Source organism: Pelodiscus sinensis, chromosome 21, assembly GCF_049634645.1.
Source record: "Pelodiscus sinensis isolate JC-2024 chromosome 21, ASM4963464v1, whole genome shotgun sequence".
Classification (NCBI taxonomy): domain Eukaryota; kingdom Metazoa; phylum Chordata; order Testudines; family Trionychidae; genus Pelodiscus; species Pelodiscus sinensis.
Genome location: NC_134731.1, coordinates 18,252,357 through 18,274,157, shown reverse-complemented (window position 1 = coordinate 18,274,157; position 21,801 = coordinate 18,252,357). Strand labels below are relative to the sequence as shown.

General features: G+C 61.4%; 1 protein-coding gene across 3 annotated transcripts in view; it reads left to right on the top strand.

Annotated features, from left to right (window-relative positions):
- The window catches only part of HIP1 (huntingtin interacting protein 1), a 116,834-nt gene that overhangs the window by 88,764 nt on the left and 6,269 nt on the right, over positions 1-21,801 (top strand). For all 3 annotated transcript variants that reach the window (XR_012897130.1, XM_075905021.1, XM_075905022.1), the window contains exons 6-24: positions 3,562-3,638; positions 4,109-4,170; positions 8,977-9,117; positions 9,956-10,013; positions 11,455-11,530; positions 11,982-12,116; positions 13,355-13,452; positions 14,234-14,306; positions 14,752-14,935; positions 15,103-15,191; positions 15,479-15,595; positions 15,822-15,923; positions 17,062-17,235; positions 17,593-17,740; positions 18,662-18,748; positions 19,189-19,296; positions 19,391-19,527; positions 19,839-19,949; positions 20,646-20,704. Coding sequence is in view for 2 of the 3 variants with exons in the window: in XM_075905021.1 (XP_075761136.1) it covers positions 3,562-3,638; positions 4,109-4,170; positions 8,977-9,117; positions 9,956-10,013; positions 11,455-11,530; positions 11,982-12,116; positions 13,355-13,452; positions 14,234-14,306; positions 14,752-14,935; positions 15,103-15,191; positions 15,479-15,595; positions 15,822-15,923; positions 17,062-17,235; positions 17,593-17,740; positions 18,662-18,748; positions 19,189-19,296; positions 19,391-19,527; positions 19,839-19,949; positions 20,646-20,704 (2,036 nt within the window). In the remaining variant the exon portion in view is untranslated. The remainder of the gene's footprint in view (positions 1-3,561; positions 3,639-4,108; positions 4,171-8,976; positions 9,118-9,955; positions 10,014-11,454; positions 11,531-11,981; positions 12,117-13,354; positions 13,453-14,233; positions 14,307-14,751; positions 14,936-15,102; positions 15,192-15,478; positions 15,596-15,821; positions 15,924-17,061; positions 17,236-17,592; positions 17,741-18,661; positions 18,749-19,188; positions 19,297-19,390; positions 19,528-19,838; positions 19,950-20,645; positions 20,705-21,801) is intronic.

The following is a 21,801-nucleotide window of genomic DNA, read 5'->3' as shown; positions in this document are numbered from 1 at the left end:
GGCTGTGCTAACTTTTCCAGACAGCACTGCCTAAGCTGCATCCACACTGCACAATGCCAGGGCTGAGGAGGATCCTCCCCGGGCCCTGCATGCTGGCTGACCCGAGTCAGACTGATGTGTGTGTGTGGATGGAAGGGGGGTTGGGCTCAAACCTGAGCCAGAGCCTGGGCTTGGTGTGCAGCATGGCCCTGAGTCACTTGCCCCTCAGCCAGCCAGTGGTGCTGGCAGGGCCCCAAGCTGATGTCCGATGTTAGTGTGATGTCAGGCTGAGCTCTGCAGAGCCAGGAGAGACCCTTTCCTAACTCCCAGCCCGCTTGCCTCCTGGAGCCGGTGCCGGGCCTGTGCTGGTGGGGTGAAGGCTTGTTGGTGGAGTCCAGCCTCACCGGTAGCTGCTTGCTGGGTTTAAGATGTAAACGCAGTAAAAAGCACTCCCTCGGCCCAGCCCTGTGGAGGTGCTAGGAGAATGGCCGGGGTGGGGACCAGTGCGATTTAGGGCTGGTGTCCTGGGACATGGTACCGGTTACACGGGTAGGCCCGCGTGTCTTAGTCTTGTATTTCCCCTCAGTTTAGCTTAGCCCCCTTGCCACGCAGCAGGAGTGAAGGGCTTGTGCAGGAGGGGCGGTGTTACACTGAAGTCACCCCTGAAGCTGTAGCGGAAGGCCTCTTCCATGCTGAGGCCGTCTGAGGCCAGCGTAACGTCAAGGGCAAGTCGGCAGGTGGCTGAGTGTAACTGCAACCGGGCGGGGGGTACCCCCAAGGCTCGGGGAATGGAAGCCTTGTCTGCACGTCTTCCTGCTGGGCGGAGGGTCAGAGTGCTCGGACCCTTGGGATGGGGCAGTCGCTCTGGGACTCCATGGCAGCTTGGCTTCCTCTGGAGATCACACTGCCCTAGCCCTTGCACTCCCTGCCTGGGGCACTTTCGAGCCCAGGACCTGTGGCACCTTGTGGCAGTGAGGGAACGCATGTGGCCTTCTCTCCTGTACCATTATGGCAGGTGGCTAGTGGGCAGCGTTCTGTAAGGCCGGGAGACGCATCCCACGGAGCCACTGCTCCTCCTTCTGGGCTCTAGGGCTGGTCCCGCTCATGCGAGCAGAGACGCGGTGGGCTCTGGTGCTGAAGGAGAAGAGAAACAGGGCTGAGTAACTCTGGAGCTGAGACACCGCGGGGGCAAGCAGATGGGAATGGCTAGATGCACCCGCAGGGCTGTTCCTCCGCAGAGAACAATGCAAGCCAACACCAGGACACTTCCGGCCTGAGCAGCCCAAGCAGGCCTCCTGTAATCAACGAAGGGGGCAGCTGAGCTGAGCTCCAGGCCTCGTTGCTCAGGGCAGGCAGTGTCCAGTCCGTGCCTGGCTCCAAGAGCTCTGTGCCCTGCTGGTTGGATCACACCTGCTGCACCTTTACTGCAGGCTGCTCTGGTGCCCTGAAGCCACCTTGAGCTAAGATTTTGCAGCGGCCCGCTTGTGCTTACGGCACATCCCAGAACCCCTGATGGGGTGCCAGCCCTCTTGTCCTGGCCCATTACAACATGGCCAGTCATGTGCTGTGCGCACCGTGAGTGGTGTGAGGTGGCATCAGCATGGCTGCCAGTCTCTGCCTGCCCTTGTCTAGTCGCTGTGCGCAGGGGCGTTCTGGGCTCCAGGGCGGGGAGGTGCTAAGTGGCCATTGCTTCCTCTAGCTTCTGCTTTGCGGGATCCTCATGGGCTGGGCTACAGCCCAGAATGGGGGTTTCCTTCCTCCTGCCTGCTTGCATCACTCTTATTCTGACTGAAACGAGACGCCTCCCTGGCTCCCGGCCTGCCCTGGTATCTCCCAGCCAGCCCCCTGCACTGCAGCGCTCCTGGAGGGCGTCTGAGCAAGCACTAGCGAAAGGCGTCTGGCAAGGTCCGGGGAGGAAAGGCGCGTGGCTTGAGCCTGTCGTTGGGGCATCTGCTTTCTTACGCCTGTGAGTGAAAGGATTGTCTCTAATCGAGTGTCCCCTGCAGGAGTGTAGAAACCTACCTGGCTCTCATCGGGCACTAACGGAGAACGAGCTGCTTGGTACCTGGGGGGGCTTCCCTCCTTATCGCTCTGTACGGGTACGAGTATCGCCGCCATGTGGCTTTCGGATCTGGGGGTCTCTGAGCGTCTTGTGGGGCAGGCTCCTTCGCCGTGTGAACCTCTGGGCTGCAGACTGAGGCCTCCGGGGCGGCGTTTCCTCACTGCTCCACCTGGTGGTGATGGGGCTGTTGCTGATGTGGCCTTTCGTTTCCTCTCCAGACATGGGGACAATTGCCTCTGGGCTCCTGCCTTCCTTAAAGCCACCTTGACACCAGGCCTGTTCGCTAACAAGAGCTAAATCTAATTAGGGCTGTAATGTAATCCTCTCTGAAAACCATTCGTGGACAATAACTGCTTATCAAGGTGCACATAGAAAAGGCTTCGTCTTCTGCTGCGGTGACACCCGCTGCCTCCTCCCCCATGTGCACGAGACGGGAGGTTAGCCATTCTCAGGCAGGAAGACCGTGTGTCTTCTACTCTAACCTGTGGCGCTCGTCCCACCTCCGTGTCTTGCACGAGAGGCACGCCCTGCCTAGGGGACTCCGGGCAGTAGCAATGAGATAAGGAGCTGTTAGAGTCTAGTCCACCGGGGTTTGAGCCTGGACTGAGGCAACAGGACCCGAAAGCAGCCCCCTGCCACTGGCTGTCTGGAGACCCCTTTCCTGTGGCCAGGTCTGTGAGCACGCCCCAGGCACAGAGGGGCTCTGGGCTCGCACTGCAGAGCCGCTCACTGGCTCCATTCAGTCGGAGGTCTCACCTCAGGCCTCCTGCAGGAGCAGTGAGCTCCCAGTGCCCCTCATCCAGAGGAGGGGGCTGTGCCCAGGCGGGCTGACTTAGCAGGCAGGGTGGGAGCAGCCATGTCCAGCTGCAGCAGCGGGGCAGCCAGCAGCAGATGGGGCCCGAGAGGAAGCGGCTGCTGGGGAGCCCAAGAGCCTGTGTCCTGTGAGTGGCTGCCTAGGTCAGAGCAGCTGTGCAGGGCCGAGTGCAGCCTTGCTGTGAGGCAGCAGCGGGAGGCTGTGCAGCCGTCGGTGCTGCTGACCCGGTGGCCTTGCTGGGCTGCGCGACTGTCACCCGCTCGGTGCCTTTTGAAGCCCATCGTGTGACCTGAAGGGGAGATCGCAGTGGCATTTTCCTGCCCATGGGCGCGTAGGTGGGAGCCCGCAGAGGGACTGCTGGCTGCAGGCGGTGAGCCTAGCCCGCCGCTGAGGGAGTCTGCCCACCTGGGCAAAGCAGGGCAAGAGACATACCGCCCCAGGGCCTGGGGTCCAGCTCAGGCATCCCACCAAACACAAGGACTATGGCAGTTCTGTGACGAAAGCCCCTCCATTGGGCATTTGGAGACCCCTGCCAGGTTGTCTGGGCTGGGAGCTAACCCTTCACATACCCCCTCGGGTCTCAGGTCTCTGCCTCTACTCAGGGGTGGCTACTTGGTCTCCATGGTGATGAGATCAAGCGTAGAAGGCACTAAGGTACCAGGGGTGGGGCTTGCTCTGACCCCTCCCCCTTTCTTCCCTCTGGCAGAACCCCCGGTTCCCAGGCAATCTCCAGATGTCTGACCGGCAGCTTGACGAGGCGGGAGAAAACGATGTCAATAACTTGTAAGTCCCGAGCATGTGAATTGCCATCGCAGAGAGCCCAGCCCCAGAAGACATAGGCGGGGGGGGGGGGTATCTCTAGGAGTAGCAAAGGGCAGCCAGGCCCCTGGCACCCCAGGGGGCTCTCCCTGGCATTGCTGTGAGCCACGGGCAGAGCTGCGTGCCTGAAACGAGAACCGGGGGCGCCTCTTCCCCACTTCCAGGCTGCTGCTCCCCTTTTAGTGGCAGCTGTCCCCGTGCCGTTCCAAGTACCCACCATGTGCAGGAGCTGCAGACACGGCCACATTACCGGGAACCATGGGGCTTTGTGTGCCCATTGGCTGCGGCAGGCGTCCCTCCTGACGACTACCCCTTATAAAACAGGATTCCACAGAAATAGCTGCTGATCCCCTCCCTCCCAGGTTTGGGGGAGGGGCAGGCATCCCCCACAGCATGGCCTCTGCTTTCTAACATTTGTGTGCCCTATTTCCTAGCTTCCAGCTGACGGTGGAAATGTTTGACTACTTGGAGTGCGAGCTGAACCTGTTCCAGACAGGTAGGGCTCTCGCGCCGACTGGCTTCACGCCGGCTCCGCACTGCTGAGGTGCAGCAGGAACTGTAGCCTCACCATGAGCGGCCACGTCCCTCTGCCCTGCCGAGCGCGGCTCCGATGGCCAGCGAGTGCGTGAGGGGCGGCAGGGGGGTCGGGTTCCCATTCAGAGCATCTGTTCGCTCTGTGCCCTGCCGAGGTGCAGGAAGGGAGGTGGCTGAGCTCATCTGTTTTCCATGCACTCTCCAAAGTTATTATTAGCTGCAGTTATTTCATGTCTGGCTCCTCCCAGCCTGCCTGCCCACCATTCAGCTGGCTGTGCCAACCCTCCAGGAACCTCCTCCCCGCCGTGGCATGCGGCACTTCCTCCCCGCTCCCTTCCTTGGGTCGCTTCCCATCTCCCTCACCTCCCAGGCTTCAACTGCTTCTTCTGCCTTTAGCTCTGGGGTGCATGGCTTTCAGGAGTAGAGAGAGCCGCTTCCCCTCCCAACCCCATGGCGGAGATGGACCGACTGGCTCTGCAATATGTGCTCCTATGGGTCGCAGGGGAGCCGAGAACCCAGCCCGTTTCCATGCCGTAGTGTCTGTGTAGCACTGGGGTCCTGCTTGTTGGGCTGCCTTGGAGCCGAGTGGTGCCTGCTCGTGCTGTGCCCTCGAGGGTATGGGTGTGGGTGTTTGCTGGCCTTCCAGCAGGAATAAAGCAGAGGATCAGTGTGGAGACTCCTGGAGAGGTAACGCAGTTGGTTCCTAGCAGGGAGGGTCCCCAAGGATGTGTTAGGGGGTGGCGTGGTGCAGCCCTCGCACAGTGCTAACAGGTGCAGGTCCAGCCAATACAATCCAGTTGTGTCCCAGTGCAGAAGGGCTGGGTCCCCGCTGGTGTTACTGGATCTGTAGTCAGGTGCACCCATGTGCTGGATACCGTGAGGGGCAGGCAGCTGTGTCTCCCGAGAGCAGGTCGCCTGATTCTGTGCTGCGCTGACCCAGGTGTGTGAGCAGGATACGAGCTGCCACGTCGCTGGCCCAGAGGCTCTCGCAGTCTGTGGTGCACTCGTGGGCTAGCCTGGGTATTGCAGCAATCCTGGAGGGGCAGGCCTGGGTGCCATGCTGCAACCCCAGGCCAATCCGGGAGTCACGCCCTGCCCCGCTAAGCCCCCGGAACCGGAACTGAGAGTTACGCCAAGTGGGCACCCAGACCTGTAGGATGAGGCTTTTCCTTTCATGCTCTTGGGGAGCATGAGAGCAGTTTGCCTGTCAGAGTCTCCTTGACCTGAACTCAGACAGCTCTGCTATGGCCACGGAGGCTCACGAATGCCAGCAAACCGGGACCCCGTCGCTAGCCCACTATACGCAAGGCTGATCTGTGACTTGGCCAGGCCAGTCTGTGGCAGCCCTGGAAGCAGAGCCTCCATCTGCTGACTGCCAGTTCAGGGCTTCAGCCACATCCCCTCCTCCCGTCCCTTCCCTGGGGTCTGAGCACGGGGGAGCAGTGCGATACTGCTGTGCCTCACAGGGCCGTGTGCTGCCCATGACAGCCGCTGTACTTGTCCCCTCCATGCAGCTTCCTAGCCCCTGGTGATGAAGTTGGCTTTGTTTGTCTGCTGCCAGCCTCAGTGAATTAAGCAGGGCTAATACCAGCTCTGCCCATTTACATCTCATTAGCGTAGCTTAGCTTTTGATTTACTCTTAAATCGCTGCTCAAGTTCCCTGCTAATTGCTGGGCCGTCACTCCATTATGCAGATGGGAGGGGAGGTGGGCAAGCTGGGGGAACCCTTGCGCTGCCTGGGCTGTGGTTGCGCTGTGTGCCGCCTGAGCGAAGGAGGGCGGGCTCGGGGCCACGCAGGGCTCGCTCTCAGCCGTGTCTCTACTGGTACAGCACAAGGCACAGCTGCAGGAGGCACAAGAGGGTGTTCTTGGGGTGTGGACACACGCCGTCTGCACCACGTGGGGCTCCGCGCTCCTTGGCCCCCAGTGTATTGTGATTCCGCCCACCATGGGCGGGCAGCCCCCTCTGAGCCAGAGCACAGCAGCTGCCCTTTGTGCCGCGTGAGGCCTCTGGCGGTCGCTGGGGGCAGGTCTGACGCTCAGCATGGGGGCTGATACCAGGGTCCTCCTGTCTCTTCTCCGTCTCCCCAGGCAGCTGTTTGGAGGACGTGCATCGTGAGGGTTTATACAGGAGCCCTCCCTTGAGGCTGGTGGCTTGGCAGGTGTGAGCGCCCCTCAGAGGCTGGTGTAGGACCCTGGAGCTAGCAGCCTGAGCAGGCTTAGCAGCATGCATGTGCTGCTCCCCCAGCAGCTGGCAAGACAGAAGGGACACGCCCTCGCTCAGGTCGGGGCTGCGCTAAGCAGTACTGCTTGCTCTCCTAGGGCTTTCCTTGTGCCGCTGCTGAAGTCTGTCCCGCCCTTTCCCAGCATGGGCCCTGGCTTTCTGCTCTAGCTTAGCCAGGGTGGAACGGCTGCACCCTGACGAGCTTACCCTGGCTGGTGAGCTCATGGGAGTGCTCTGCACGGCCACAGGGCAGGCCGGGTGCTCGCAGGCAGAGGCTCATGCTGGGGTAGGGAGGGACAGACTTCAGCAGTGGCGCAAGGAAAGCCCGAGGGGTACAGGCAGAGGCTGCTGCCGGAAGCAGCATATTCATCCTCTGGGGAAGGAGTAGACCTCTCCTAGTGCTCCCTGCCCCTGCCGACTGGGAGCCTGTACACAACTTAGGGGAGTTATTCCAGGTCTTAAGGCACAGCCATTGGCCACAGACAAGAGAGTTCAAATGTGAACTGAATTAAGGCAAAAGCACTGGGGAACATGGCCCTGCCCACCCTGGAGCAGGCTGCCTCGAGCAGCATGGGGGTGCCCTGTCGTGGTGGCACCATGTCCCTGCTGGCTGCAGCACACAGGCCAGCTCTGGGGAGGGGGATAAGGGAGAGGGGACAGTAGCAGGCAGGACATGCCAGAGGTGGGGATGCTTTTCTCCTCCTACCAGACTAAAGAAACCAGCCCTTCAGTGGCTCAGGGCTGGAGGAGACAGACATGGGGGAGAGATGCTGTGGCCCTGGTCCCATAAGTCTGTGGGAGTTTTTCTAGGATTTCCATGGACCCAGGATTTGGCCTAATGTCTCTCTGCAGCGTCTGCTCACTCTGCAGTACTGCTGGAACCTCCTCATGTTAGCAGGCCCAGTGCATCTCTGAACCAGAGCAGCCTGCTCACGCAAGCCAGGGCGCGGTTCCTCCCTCCCCAGTCCCTTGCCTCCTAGAGTGTGCAGCGCTTTGCCTCTCTGCACGGGAGGGTGACTAATGCTCTACCGGAGGGGAAGGGATCGGCGCTCCTGATGAAAAGAGAGGAGCGGTCCTTTGGTCTGGCATCCTGACTTTATTCTGCTGAGGAGATGCTGCCTGGGATACCTGTGGCAAGTGGCACTGAGCCTCGCGCTCTCGGGGTCCCTGCTGAAATGGAAGGGGAAATTCATCCCCGGGGCAGGGTCCAAACACTGGAACAAGGGGCTGGCCATTCAGAGGGCTGTTGGTGTGATTTGCCACAGCAGGCCTGTGTCTAGGATGCCAAGTCCAGCGGCCCCAGCTAGTCCCTCTGAAACTGGCGATGGTAGAATTGTGCCTGGAGACTCCTTGGAGGCTTGATACTACCTGAGGGTCCTAAAGATGAGGTGGCCACTATAGCGAACAAGCCACACTCAGCCAGCCAAATAGCCACGTGGCTAGCGCCTTGGACACCAAGGCTCTGAAGTGAAACCCAGCCGAGTCCAACCATTTCTTCATCGAAGTTAAATCCCTTCCTGACCCCTTGCCCCTCGGGCGGACCAGAGAAGGACCTTGCATCAGTGCTTTTGGCCCTGATCCTCACAGGGACTTAGGCTCCAAACTGCAGCTGAAGCCAGTGGGAGTTAGGCACTGACCTCCCTTTGAGGATCTGGGCCTTTGGTTTTCCCTTGTAGCTCACCTTAAAGCAAAGCTGCTCTGGTCGCCTGAGCACAGAGCAGCTGAGAAGTGTCCGAGGGAGTTCCTGCAAAACTTTGTCTGCAGTATTGACTCTGTCCCTGTCTCATAGCAAGGCCAGTTGGTGCTGCTGCAAGGAGCAGAGCCAGACCCACTCCTGTGGTGTCAGCGCTCAGTGCAGCCGGTCCGGTTGGTGGGCGTATTGGCAGATGGTGCTAATAAGGTGACCTGTTCAGAGCACTGCTCATTCGGAACCAGTTCCCTTCAGGGCTGAGACCAAGCCTGAGCCGTTCCAGGGCTAGCTCATTCAACCACAGGAGCATTGGCACTGCCCTCTTTTTATAGGCCTTCCTGTCCCCTGATTGGCTGCTTCCTCTGCTGCCACTCTAGGCTGCTTGGAGGACTTCTTCATTACCTTTCTAGCATGGGCTGCCGCAAGGCCAAAGGCCTCCAGCAGGGGTCTTTGGGGCCCAGTCCTCCCCGTCACAGTCCTTTATCCGTAGACTTCTTTGAGATCTGTCATCTGGGTACCGGGTGTCTCGGACCATGGCTCACAGCACAGGACTGTTTCACGTAGCTCCCCTGAGCAAGCATTTCTGTAGCAAAGTCTTAGCTAACAGTTCTCTGTCAGTTTCCCTCCATTTGGCTTCAAACAGATGGCATTTGGTTTGTCCCATAATTTCTGTGAAATGAGGCTGGAGAGCCTTAGACTGACATGGAGGGGAGGAAAGGTACAAGCCCCCTGAGACAGTCTGAACATTTCTGTGGTGAGGGGGGCAGCTGTGCTGAATGAGAGTGCGTGTGTGTCAGAGCAAGATCGTCCGGGAGTTTCTTGGGACAGACCCTGAGTGCGCACTCTCCCTGCTAGTGTTCAGCTCCCTGGACATGTCTCGCTCCGTGTCGGTCACTGCTGCTGGCCAGTGCCGCTTGGCCCCACTGATACCAGTGATCCTGGACTGCAGCCACCTGTATGACTACACTGTTAAACTCCTCTTCAAGCTGCATTCCTGTAAGTACCTGCAAGCCGCCCCATGCCGGGAGTGTCCAGAAGCTGCCTTTTCACTGCGGGTGTGTCCTCTGTGCCCCTGACAGCCCACTGCCTCCTGCCCCACCTCCTCTGAGTCCCTGACAGTCCCCTGCCTCCTGCCTGTAGTCCCTTGCCCCATCTCTGTGCCCCTGACAACCCACTGCCTCCTGCCCCACCTCCTCTGAGTCCCTGACAGTCCCCTGCCTCCTGCCCCACCTCCTCTGAGTCCCTGACAACCCACTGCCTCCTGCCTGTAGTCCCTTGCCCCACCTCTGTGCCCCTGACAGCCCCCTGCCTTCTGCCCACAACCCCCTACCCCACTTCTGTGCCCCTGATAGCTCCCTGCCTTCTGCCCATTACCCTTCTGCCCCACCTCCCCCACATCCCTGTTGCTTCCCTCTGGGATGAGGGGGGCTTCTCCAGAGTGAGACAGGGGAGCCTGGGTTATGCCAATGAAGAGCTGAGCCAGGCAGCTGGACCTGCTGTGGTGATGGGACACCCTCCCTTCCCCTTTCCCTACATAGGTCAGCCCCTCCTTGTGCCCTGGCTTCCACCACAAGCCAGCCGTGGGGACTGCTGCCACTGCCCTCTGCAGCTTCTGGCCCTGCTGGGGGCCAAGACCCACCTCCCATGCCCCTACCAAAAAGTCAGAAGTGGGGCAGGCCCTAAAAGTAGCAAGGGGGCTCCGGGGATAGACTCTGCTGAGCCCGGCTGCCCTGCCATGGAGCCCTGTCGCTCTGGCGTGTGGAAGCGAGCGCGATCCTGGCGAGTGCTCGCTGGCAGCAGAGCTTTCCCCGGCATCATTGTGTGTCTCCCTCAGGCCTCCCCGCCGACACGCTGCAGGGCCACAGGGACCGCTTCCTGGAGCAGTTCAGAAAGTAAGTGCCCTGAGCGCCCCGTCTGCCAGCTCTGGCGCTGCCCTGGCCTGCTGGCCTGGGCTCATGGCTGCTCTGGGCAGCTCAGGACTCAGGCTGAGTCTGCAGGCGCCTCTTGGGTTGAAATAGTTGAGAAATGAACAATGTCCTGATTTCTGGGCTCCCGGGTCACGACTGTTCCCCTGGAGCCGGGCTGGCCTCTTCACGGCCCTCGCGCTATTGGCACGGCCCGTTGGCTTGACTCAACATTGCTGGATTGAAGCCAAGCAGGCTTTCAGGCCTGGATGGCGCATCCCGGGAGGTGCCTGCCAAAGCTATTCGAAGGGCAGTTTGGCTGTGCCCCTCAGTGGTGAAAATGGGGAGGTGCAGTCCTACCCGTCCCCCCAAAAACACGTTCCTGGGAGTCAAGCCACTTCCCATCAAGGTGCTAAGCCTCATATCTAGGTGCTCAACAAACAGACAACAGAATCTGCGCTGGCTCTTTGTGGAGCGTAAAGGGAGGGGGGAAGAAGAAAGTCCAAGTTTTCCCCAACAGAAGTTGCATTGCAGTGTGAATGCTCTCACCGGCAACAAAACTTCCACCCTCAGGAAAGATTTTTTGTCTGTTCCCCTCCCTTTACTGGCGACAAAGAGCCAGTGTGGACTCTGCTGTTTGCGTTGCTGACGGAACTGGCTTCCGCCAGTGTCCCACCAGGCCTGTCCTGCTGGCGCTGCTCAGTGCTCTGTGAGCTCTGCTGCCTGGCAGGCTGGCACCCCTCCCCTTTCAGTGCTCCGGGAAGTGTCTGACAGCTGAGCGAGCTGCTCTGTGTGGGGAAAAGAGGGATGCTCCTGTTCTGCCCTGCCAGGAACCCAGCGGCAGGCAGGCTGCTGCAGGGCGAGGGGAGCAGACACTGCGCTGCTCTGACACTGCTCACCGGGGGGGGGGGGGGGCCGTGATGCTGCTCCCAGCAGCCGAGGAGGCTGAGGGAGAACTCGAAGGGAATCCCAAGGTACACAGAGATCAGCTCTGCCTTCCCACAGCAGTGCGCCATGGGATACCTACCCACAATGCATTGCTCACAGTGTCCATGATTGTGCCCCCAGTGTGGACACCTGCTGGTGAGTTTTGTTTCCTTGTTTTGGGTGACAGCGTAAGTTGTGTTGACGACACTCGCGAGGTATCCCCTGAGTCTCAGCTACCCTCCTGGATTCACCTTTTATCAGTGTGTTTGCCACATGGCTTGAGGCCGATGCCCCAAGGAGCAGAGCTGGTGGCTCTCTCCCTAGGGCTCCTGCCAGGAATTGACGTCCACGGGACTGAGGCCAAGGGTGGCCTTTGCCTCTCGGTGTGGGACTTGGCTGTGGCTGTTTAAATGAGTGTGACAGAGAAGCCGTCCGCACCCTGTGGCTGCCTGAGTCTGCCACAGACAGCAGGGCCTCTCCCTAACGTCCCTTTTCCTTCCAGGCTGAAAGATTTATTCTACCGCTCCAGCAACCTGCAGTACTTTAAACGGCTGATTCAGATCCCCCAGCTCCCGGAGGTGAGACGTGAATGGCTCCTCTCCTGCCCTTGGGTTTGCAGTGACCACTGGTGGGACTAGGGTGTGAGGTCTAGTGGTTAGAACAGGGCCCTGAGAGTCAGGACTCCTGGGGTTCTACTCCACTGCAGTCTCTGGGCGAGTGAGTTAAAGGCCAGGATTGCAGGCTTGGTACCTGCAGCCAGGAAGCTGCGTCTGCACTTACGGGGGGCAGGGGGGCGTGCTTGTTGGCAATGAATAAATGTGTTGCCCAACGTGTGGGGTGGCACAAAGCTGTCCACGAACTCGGCCACCCTTTGTGGTAGAAAAGGAGGCAAAGTGCTACCTCGTCGCACTGTTACGACCCGCCCCCCCGGGAGCTGCCTGGGCTGGTGGGGAGGGCGGATTTGGGCCTGTTGTGTCCCTCAGAACCACTTTTCTCACCATCCTGCCATCGCTTCTCCCTTCCTCCCAGAACCCTCCCAACTTTCTGCGGGCCTCCGCTCTGTCGGAGCACATCAGCCCCGTAGTGGTCATCCCAGCCGAGGCCTCGTCCCCTGACAGTGAGCCCACCGCCGACCTAGTGGACATGGATCCAGCGTCACAGCAGGTGAGCCTGTCCCACTGCCAGCGGGGAAGAGACGTTTGCCTGCTCAGCTCGGGCTGTGTCGCCAGGCCCTGCTCTCCTCAGGTCGCCTCACGTGCGCAAGGCCTGGGGCCACTGCCTTGCATGGGCTGCCTGGAGCAGCAGGCGTCCGCGCCGCTCGTTCCATGGCTAGTCCGAGTCGGTCCCTTGGGGGCCGTGCTGCTCAGAGGGCTGTCTGGCTAAGCAGACCTGAAGTCGGCGGCCATGGAGCCATTCCCATGGCCTTCCACCTAGTGCACTGGCCACGGGCCAATGGCTGGATTGTATGTGGCTGTGTTTCCCCTCCTATCCTAGAGCCCCATGGCGCCACCAGCCCGGTTCCTGCCTCTCCTGTTAGCACCCGGGAAGGGGGCTGGAGATTCAGGCAGTACCATTCTCACCCTCGTGCAGTCCTGGGGTTGGTGTACAGGCGCCAGCGCAGCGCACGGCCAGGCTGATGTGCTAGCATTTTAACCCCACCTTGCCCCAAGGGCAATTTCGCGTGGAACAAGCACAAAGCGCTGAAGAGCACAGGGAGCTCCTGTAGTGCCACTAACACCCGTGGGAGCTGGAGGGGTCTGCTGGAATTGGCAGCTAACTCTCTCCGCTGCCTCGGAAGTAGCTGCTCTGCTTGCTGGTCCAGATACACCAGCCCAGAGGTGGCTGCACTTTGGTGGCAGCTTCTGGCCACTGCATTTGTCTGTCTGCCTGTCCCAGTCAGCGTCCGGTTGGATCAGACGAGCTGCATAGAACCATAGACCTGGAAGAGACCTCAGGAGTCATCAAGTCCAGCCCCCTGCCCAAGGCAGGACCAATCCCAATTAAATCAACCCAGCCAGGGCTTTGTCAAGCCGAGACTTAAACACCTCTAGGGATGGAGACTCCACCCCTCCCTAGGGAACCCAGCCCAGCGCTTCCCCACCCTCCTAGGGAAATAGTTTTTTCTAATGTCCAACCTAGACCTCTCCCACTGTAATTTGAGCCCATTGCTCCTCATTCTGCCACCACTGAGAACAGCCTCTCTCCATCCTCTTTGGAACCCCCTTCAGGAGCCCTGTTGTTGAATAAAGCAAGCAGAGCTGCCCAGCAGAGAGGCTAGGGGCTGCTGCCATCCCTGCTCAGCAGTGGGGTCCTGGTGTCATGGGGAAGGCTCCTTGTGCAGTGTTTCTGGCTGGGCGCAGGACAGGGTGACTCCAGGGATCCCTGTTTGTGTCTCCCTCCAGAGCTTGTTCGACAATAAGTTTGATGACATCTTTGGCAGTTCGTTCAGTAACGATCCTTTCAACTTCAACAGTCAGAACGGGATGAACAAGGATGACAAGTGAGTGCTGGCTCAGGGGCTCTGTACTCTGCACCTCGGCCACTTCCCTGCCTTACCCCAGGATCAGAACTGCAGTAGGGCGCAGATCCTTCCCAGAGCCCCGGTTCATGTTCAGAGCTCTACAGTGACAGCTTTTCTCTGCATTCACGTCATGGTCTAGGCCTGTTGTCCAGCCTGTTCAGCTCTTGCCTTCAGTTCCATCTTATGGCAATGAGTTCCCCAGGTAACTGGGCACTGCAGGACAGTGTATTTCCTGTGCACAGTTTTGAACTGGCCGCCTTTCAGTTCCACTGAATGTCTCCGTGCTCTTGTCTGATGAGACTGAGGGAATAGAAGATCCCAATCTCCCTTCTCTACACCAGAGACCCGCAGATCCCTGGGGGTCTGGACACACAGTCTAACATCCCCAAAGGGGTCTGCACCTCCCTTGGAAAAACCCAAACCTCTTAACCGTGTCTGTCCGAGGTGAACAGGCCTGTTCCTTCTCTCTCGACGAGAGAATGGTCCTGGCTCCTGAGCCTTGCTCGGCCCCAAACTCCCTCTTCTTCCACAGCAGCCTTTGAGGCAGGGTGGCAGGTGCTGTGCACAGGATCCCGGGTCGATGGATTGGCCTTAGAGTATTTTCTGCCTCCGAGGGGTAGCCCTGGCAGTCTATATTGGTTAAAACATGAAGAGTCTTTAAGGTGCCTCAGGACTCCTCATTAATAATCTGATCGCCCACCCCGCTCTGCGGGTGGTAGGGGCACAGCACGGAGGCAGCCACTTGTGACTTCCTTGGCAGGGACCGGCTGATTGAGCAGCTCTACCGGGAGATCAGCGCACTGAAAGAGGAGTTGGAGAACTTCAAGGCAGAGGTGACTGTCCAGCCCGTGTTGGTGTGTGCTCTGCAGCAGGGCACTGCTGTGATCCCTGGCTCAGGGCAGAGTCAGACCCATCAGCTGGCACATTGGCCGGGAAACCCGCAGGCCGTGGTGCAGCTCCTGCTGCTGAGTCGGGCGAGCAGGGGCCAAGCACAGCTCCAGGGAGCGCTGAGCTCCAGAGATGCCACCTTTCCAGGAGACTGTTTCTGTTCTGCCAGCTTGGGGGTTGCCCCTTGGCCCTGGGACACTCCTGCAGCCATGTGACAGCTGCTTGGGCAGTGCTGGCCGCTCTTTCTAACTCCCTGCCTGCTGGCTGCCTGGTGCTTTTATTCACGGGTTTGTTAGGCATGCCGGGCCTTGGGCACTCCGGCTGGCTGGCCCAGGTCTGTGCCCGGGGCTAACGGGGGTTTAGCCCACCTCTCGCCCTTACGCCCTGCAGAGCCATCGCCTCGGGGTGCAGCTGAGAGGGCGGATCAGCGAGCGGGAGGCAGAGCTGGCAGAGCAGCTGCACCTCAAGCAGCAGGCCCTGGACGAGAGCGATTTCCTGCGCACCGAGCTGGAGGAGCTGAAGAAGCAGCGGGAGGACACCGAGAAAGCACAGAGGAGCCTGACGGAGATCGAGAGTGAGGAGAGCCCCCGCAGCCCCAGCCCAGCCTCTCCAGCGGGGGGGAGGGGGGTGGAGCTCCAGGGGGGCTAAAGGAGTCATGTGTGCCGGCCGGTGGGCGTGGGCTGGCTCATTGGCCAAGGGAGACGTCGGTGGCAGTCGCTCACCCAGGTGTGTGTGTTGCAGGGAGGGCGCAGGCTAACGAGCAGCGCTACACCAAACTGAAGGAGAAGTACAGCGAGCTGGTGCAGAACCACGCTGACCTGCTGCGCAAGGTAGGTCCTCTCCTTGCCAGGCCGCCGGCTGGCTTCGTGCCAGGCCTCGAGCCCACGAGTGGTCAGGTTCTGCCCCGTAGCCCCCTGGCCCATCGTGCCCTGGGCAGAGGCAGTTCTGTTGCCGTTCTGGAGGCTAGTGGGTGAAGAGCCCCCATACACCACATCTGGGGACCAGGTTTTGCTCTGAGAGCAGGATGGGGCAGAGGTGAGGCATTGGCCCTGTCCAGCGAGTGGTGGGTGAGAGCGGGCGCAGACGCGCCTGATGAGTTCTTGCTGCTGTTCCCCAGAATGCCGAGGTCACCAAGCAGGTAACGGTAGCGAGACAGGCCCAAGGCGACGTGGAGCGGGAGAAGAAAGAGTTAGAGGACTCCTTCCAGCGCGTGAGCGAGCAGGCCCAGAGGAAGGTGAGTCCGAGTGTGCAGAGGGCAGGCTCAGAGCGTGGGACTGTCAGCGGGGGCGCTGGCTGGGGGAGAGCCCGGCACGAGGGAGTCCAGGTGGTAGACAGGTCTGCAGCTCAGTGCCGCGAGGAGCGAGAGGGAGAGGCCTGCAGATGAGCGCTGGAATCAGATCCCGGGCAGGGCGAGCCGCCCTGTGACGTGCGCGCTCGGCTGACTTCTGTGCTGTCTGCAGACTCAGGAACAGGCAGAGGTCTTGGAAACCTTGAAGAGAGAGCTCACAGCCAGCAAGCAGGAGCTGCAGGCCCTCCAGAGCACTGTGCAGTCCAGTCTGCAGGTGAGTGTGCATCCCTCGGCGGGATCGCCTCCAACAGCCGCAGCCTTGGCCCCAGCCCACTTCTCTGCGCTCCCCCGGCCCCGAATACACAACTGGCTGGTGTGTCCAGCTAGCGCAGAGCCTGGTGCAGGCAGCCCTGTTCTGGATGGGCGGTCGCCAGTCCTGGGGCACTGCTCGAATGGGCACCTGGCACCTGCCTGACACCAGGGCAGAGGAAGGCTGCACTCCTTGCTGAGACACACACAAGGGAGGGCACCCTAAAGCCACCCCGTTGGGCTTGCCAGCATGCTGGTTTTCAGTGTGTTCTCGTGGGGTAGGAACAGCTTGGCCAGTTGCTCGCCCCCGCCAGAGCTCTTAGAAGCCATCGCGCGTTGTGCTCACGAGTGCCGGGCTGTCTCTGGCCACACAGGAATCGCAGGATGAGACTGCAGCGGTAGGATCTCTGTGAGCCGCCAGGGCTGGACACAGCCTCTCGAAGAGCAGAGTGTGAGGGGGAGCGCTATGGCCGCCCAGAAGGAAAGTGTACTCCTCCTAGCTGGAGCCCGCCCTAGCTGATCTTCCTCATGACGAGACACCAAGAGAAGAGCCCAGATCCAAGGGGGCTTAAATAGCCTCCTTGGCTGCTCGGTGCTTGGCAGGCGTGGCGAGATGGCTCTGCTCCCTGGCCAAGGCCTGCCCCGCTGGGGGTGCAGAAGCTTGGCAGGACTGCAGGCTGCGATTCAGGGCCAGGACCCTTGTGGCCGTGCAAGTCCCGGCGGCCCCGCTGTCCTGACTAGCCATGTTAGCCTGTAGTGTAGTAATCCTGTAGCCAAACAGTTGTCACTTGAAGGCTTCCCCCGGAGCAGGGGCGACTCCCAGGGAGCCCCCCGGCACACACGCTGCTGCCTCTGTATCAGGTGGCAGGAAGAGCCAGTTCAAAAATCAGCTCCCCGTGCAGGTGGCTCCCGCCTGCCGCCCCGTGCTGCTACCTCCGATACAGAGGCAGCGCCGTGGGGTGGCAGCATCCCCTGTCTGCGGGGCCCCAGCTCCCTGTGGACTTGAGGCTACTCCGGCCTCCCCCTACCCACCTCTGTGTTGCTGCATTGGCCCGTCCTCACCTTTTCTCTCCCTGTTCCCCCTCTGTCCCTTGGCCCTGCAGTCGGAAGCAGAGTGCAGCAGCAGGACAGCCGGCCTGGAGCAGGAGCGGGACAGCTTGGTGACGGCCCTGGCAGCCTTGCAGGCCGAGCTGCAGCACCTGAAGGCCGCTCGGGACAGCGAGAGGGAGAGCAGCAGTCAGAGGCTGGAGACACTCCAGACCCAGCTGGGAGAGAAGGTGCTCCGGCCTGCCAGTGGACGGCAGCATTGCCAAGCCCCAGGCCACCTGACTTCCCCAGTGCATGGCCGGCCTGCGTGCGCGGCTGTAAACCTTGCCCCATCCCATCAGGCAGTACCCTTGGTCTCCTGGCTTGGCCCCTCGGGTCAGAAGGGGCATGGCCTGGTAGCTCCCAAATTGCTCTTCCTGCAGAGCAGCCCCTTGCCTCCTGCTGTACCCCGCCAGAGACGGTCCTTACTCTTTCAGTCACGTGGCTCTGGCCTCTGTGGCCTTTGTCCTTGCCCGGAGCCTCCAGGGTGCCAACAGGGCCTGGCTGGGCCTTGGGGAGGCCCTGACCTCTCTGTGTGTGTCTCGCAGGAGAGCCGGGAGCAGGCCCTCCAGCAGCGGCTGCTGGACGAGCAGTTTGCCTTGCTGCAGTGCACTGTGTGGGAGGCAGAGCAGATGGTGCAGGACTCCTTGAACCGCCTCGAAGACCCTACCCATATCAGCTGCACCAGCTCCGCAGGTACCCGCCTCAGGGCTGGGCCGGCTCCTCCCTCTGCAAGAGGTGTACCCAGCCGCACTGAGCAGGGCTGCCCACTCAGGGTGGGAAAGCTCCCCGGCGCCTCCCACGCGAGCCCTTGGTTTCGGGCGGGCCAGCCCAGGGCGAGGGGGCACTGGGGGTGGGCCAGCCCAGGGCGAGGGGGCACTGGGGGTGGGCCAGCCCAGGGCGAGGGGGCGCTGGCTTGGATATCAGTCACTGAACCTGGCTGGCTCCTTGCCTTGCCTGGCAGCGGCTGAGGCGAGAGCCTCAGGACCTGCCGGCCAGCTGAGCCAGCCCAGTGCCCAGAGCCAGGAGCTCCGGGTGTCTCAGCAGGTCTCTGTGGCTGGCGCTGGAGGGTGTCCCGGAGGAGGGGCTCTGGGCACAGTGTGGGTTTGGCTGTGCAGCAGATGGGAGGCCAGGAGCAGGGGTGTGTTGGGGGCTCCCAGGTCCTTTGTTCCTGTTCTGCCCCAGCCTGAAGGAAAGGTTGGGGAGCCCCCATAGGCACACGGGGGTTCTCTGCCAGAGGTGGCCTCTCCCCGGGGCTCCTGGTAGCACTTCTGGGGAGCATGTGGGAAGGCGCCAGGTGCACTGAGCCCTGTTCCCGGCCGGCCCCCGCCACACCGAGTGCGGCAGGAGAAAATGCAGCCAGCGGGCACCAGCTGGCCCTGTGGGGCTGCCACCCTCTGCCGTGGCTTGGAGGGGTTTCCTTGTGCAAGGCGGCGCCCGGCCGCTCTGGCCAGCACTCCCCTGCTGCTCCGTCGGGGGCCTGTCGTAAGCCTGGAGCGGGCTCCGTGCAGGGCCCTGGTGCCAGCGTTGGCAGCGCCCCCGTGGGCGCGGTAAGTCGGAGAGCCCAGACGCTACCCAGACGGCTCAGTTCCTTGCGGGGCTCTCTTGTGCATGCAGATTATCTCCTGTGCAGAGCGCTGGCTGCCTCCGACTGCATCGAGCGGCTGCAGGGCGCGCATGGCACGTACCTTTCCAACCGCGCAGGTGAGAGCTGGCCGGGCCCGCGGGGCGCTGGGACGAGGGGCAGAGCGAATGGTGGGGCTCCCTCCCTTCCGGCCGTGTCCAGCCTCCGAGCCTGCAGCCAGCTGCGTGAGCGCCCCGGCCCTCAGCCTGCTGCATGAAGCACGGGGCCCTTCCCAAGAGGCCCAGCCAACATGAGCCCTCGTGGTCCCCCGTCACGCCCTGGGCGCCCCAGAGCGGCAGCTGCTCGCAGGGGCTGGGGAACCAGGTCCAACGGCTGTTCCCAACGTGCCACCTGCACGGCATTCTGGGAAGGGGAGCGCTGCGCTCCAGCCAGTGAGCCTGACTCCCTCGCGCGAGGCTCTTGTTCTCCTGGGGCTCAGAGGGCAGCGAGGGGCAGGCTGAGTGGCTGAGCTGGCTGAGGGCTTAGCAGGGCCATTCCCCTTCTGTCTCCCTTGCCCCAGATGTCAGCAGCTTGCTGCCATGTGTGGCCCTGTTTGCCCACCTGATCAGCGACACCATCCTGCAGGGCAGCGCCACCGCCCACATGGCGCCTATGGATCCCGCTGACTGTAAGTATCCCCGCCGTGGCGAGGGGGCTGGGCGGGTCCCGCTGGGCGCACCTGGCGTCCTCAGCCGGCTCTTGCCTTTGTGGACTGGTTTCAGTGCTCTCGGAGACCTGTAAGCAGTGTGGGAGCGAGGCCCTGCGCTACCTCGGGGCCCTGAAAGACGAGGCCTCCCTGGCACGCGCCGACTGCACCGCCGTGAGAAACTGCCTGAGCAGAATCAGCACCATCGGGGAGGTGAGAGGCCTGGGCTGGAAGGAGCTGGAGTCAGATCCCAAGCCAGGGCAGCCTGGGGCAGGGCATAGGAGCCCGCCCCAGAGTGGGGAGAGGGCAGGCTAGTGGGGTGGGGGCAAGGGCATGAGAGAGGCAGAGCCTGGGGGCTGGGCAGCTCCCCACGAGAGCCAGTCCAAGAGAATTGCTGGGGTCTGCCCCTGCCTGCCCCCCTTGGACGCGGGGCTGCCCGGCTGCTGGGGCCTGTGGTGTGTGCCTTTCAGCCCTGCACCACCCCTTCCTGCGTGGCTGCTCACTCGCCTGTGCTCTCCTCCCAGGAGCTGCGGCCCAAAGGCCTGGACGTTGAGCAGGATGAGCTGGGCGACCTGGTGGACAAGGAGATGGCAGCGACATCAGCAGCTATCGAGACAGCAGCTGCCAGGATAGAGGTGAGATAGGAGAGGGGCTGGGGGACCCCCAGGAACCCCTGCCCATGGGGCCATGGACCAGCAGCCCTGGCACAACAACGGCCGTGCAAATACAGAGGTAGGCAGCAGCCTGGGAAGCAGACGGCGTTCTGATTGGCTCCCTGCTCCCCGCGCCACATGTTCCCATTGGCTGGCCAGGCTGAGTTCGGAAAGACCTAAGTGGGCCTTAGAGCTGCCCCTGTTCTACTCCCCAAGGGAGCGAGCAGTGGGCCCCAGCTCCGCCCTGACCCGAGGGGATCAGCACCGCTGGGGGCGCCCACTGAGCTACTGGACGCTGCCCCATAAGGAGCCCCCCGGGGTGAACCTGTGGGAGACAGGCAGGAGGGCAGCGAGCAGCCAGGTGGGAAGGGCAGCTGCCCGGTAGCCCTCGGCCTTGGTGGTTTGTAGCCAGGTGGTGTTAGCGGCTGGAACCTGGTGGGCCCAGCCCGCGGAGGCCCCACCGGCTAAGCTGCACTGGCAGAATCAGAGCCATGTCTCCCATCTCCAGCCCTCTCGTGCTCTGTCAGCTGCATGGCATGGTGCCACCCTGTGCAGCAGCCCAGGAAAGCACGAGGGCAGTGGGGAGCGGGCCCTTGCCCTGGGCTCAGTGCCAGCGCCTGGAGCTGGCCCCTGTGTGGAGTGAGGGGAGCGTTTCTCAGCGTGACTCTCTCTGAACAGGACATGCTCAGCAAGGCGCGGGCTGGGGACACTGGCGCCAAGCTGGAGGTCAATGAGAGGTGAGGACCAAGCCACGCTCTTCCCCTGGGAACGCCATCCCCAGCAGGGGAGTCCTGGGCACTGGAGGGCAGTCTGAAGGGAATGGGAGAGCTGCCAGGTGGGAGGGGCCTCTAGTCCAGCCCCTGCGCGGCGACGCATCTCCAACATCTGTCCTGCAACCCTCCAGCCACAGACCCGCTGCCTCTCTTGGAAGCCTGCCCCCAGCTACGAGTTCCCTAATGTCAGCCCCCAATCTCCTGCCTGCCAGCCAAGCCTGTTGCTCCTTTGTAGCAGCGCTTAATGGCTTTGCAGATTGTATCAGGTTCCTGCCCCCGGCTGTGGTCTTCTCCAGACTAAACATGCCCTCTGGTTTTAATCTCTCGGTCAGTGCTGCAACCCTTTGATCTCCACTAAGGTGTGGGGAGGACTGGGCTTTGCTCCACAGTGCCTGGCTTGCACACAGCGCTCCTGCTCCCCCAGAGCGAGCTTGGCCTTGCTCACCGCTGTCACGTTACCTCATAGTTGTGCTATGAGCCACGGACACCAGGTGCTTTCTGCAGACACTGCTGCCCCCAGGGGGCCGTTGAGTACTTGATTTTCCCTGCACTTGTCGAATAAAATGCCTTTGTGTTGATTTCAGACCAGGTCTGAGTGTTGTTTGGAATTCCCATCCTGTTGTCAAAGGTGCTTGCAACCCCTCCCAGCCTGGTGTCACTGCGGGTTTTAGAAGCATGCCCTCCCCTCCACTATGCAAGTCAACCAGAGCCAGGACTGGCCCACCAGATATGCCCTCCCACCTAGACTGTGAACCATTGAGAGGTAGCCTTGGAGTGCTGTCTGTCAGCCTCCCCCTCCTCGGAATTTCATCCCAACCACATTGGTGTGGTTTGCTTAGGAGATTGTCCTGTGGGTCTGCATTAAAAGCCTGACTAAAATTGAGATGTATCCCATCTACTGCTTCCCCCATACCTGCTAGGCCAGCGACCCTGTCAGGAAAGGACATTCGGTTGGGCTGGCGGGATTAAGCTGACTGCTCCTTATAACCCCGGTATCCTCCAGGCGCTTACAAACTGACTGTGTCATCAGACGTTCCAGTGTCTGTAATGCCCAGGTCCTG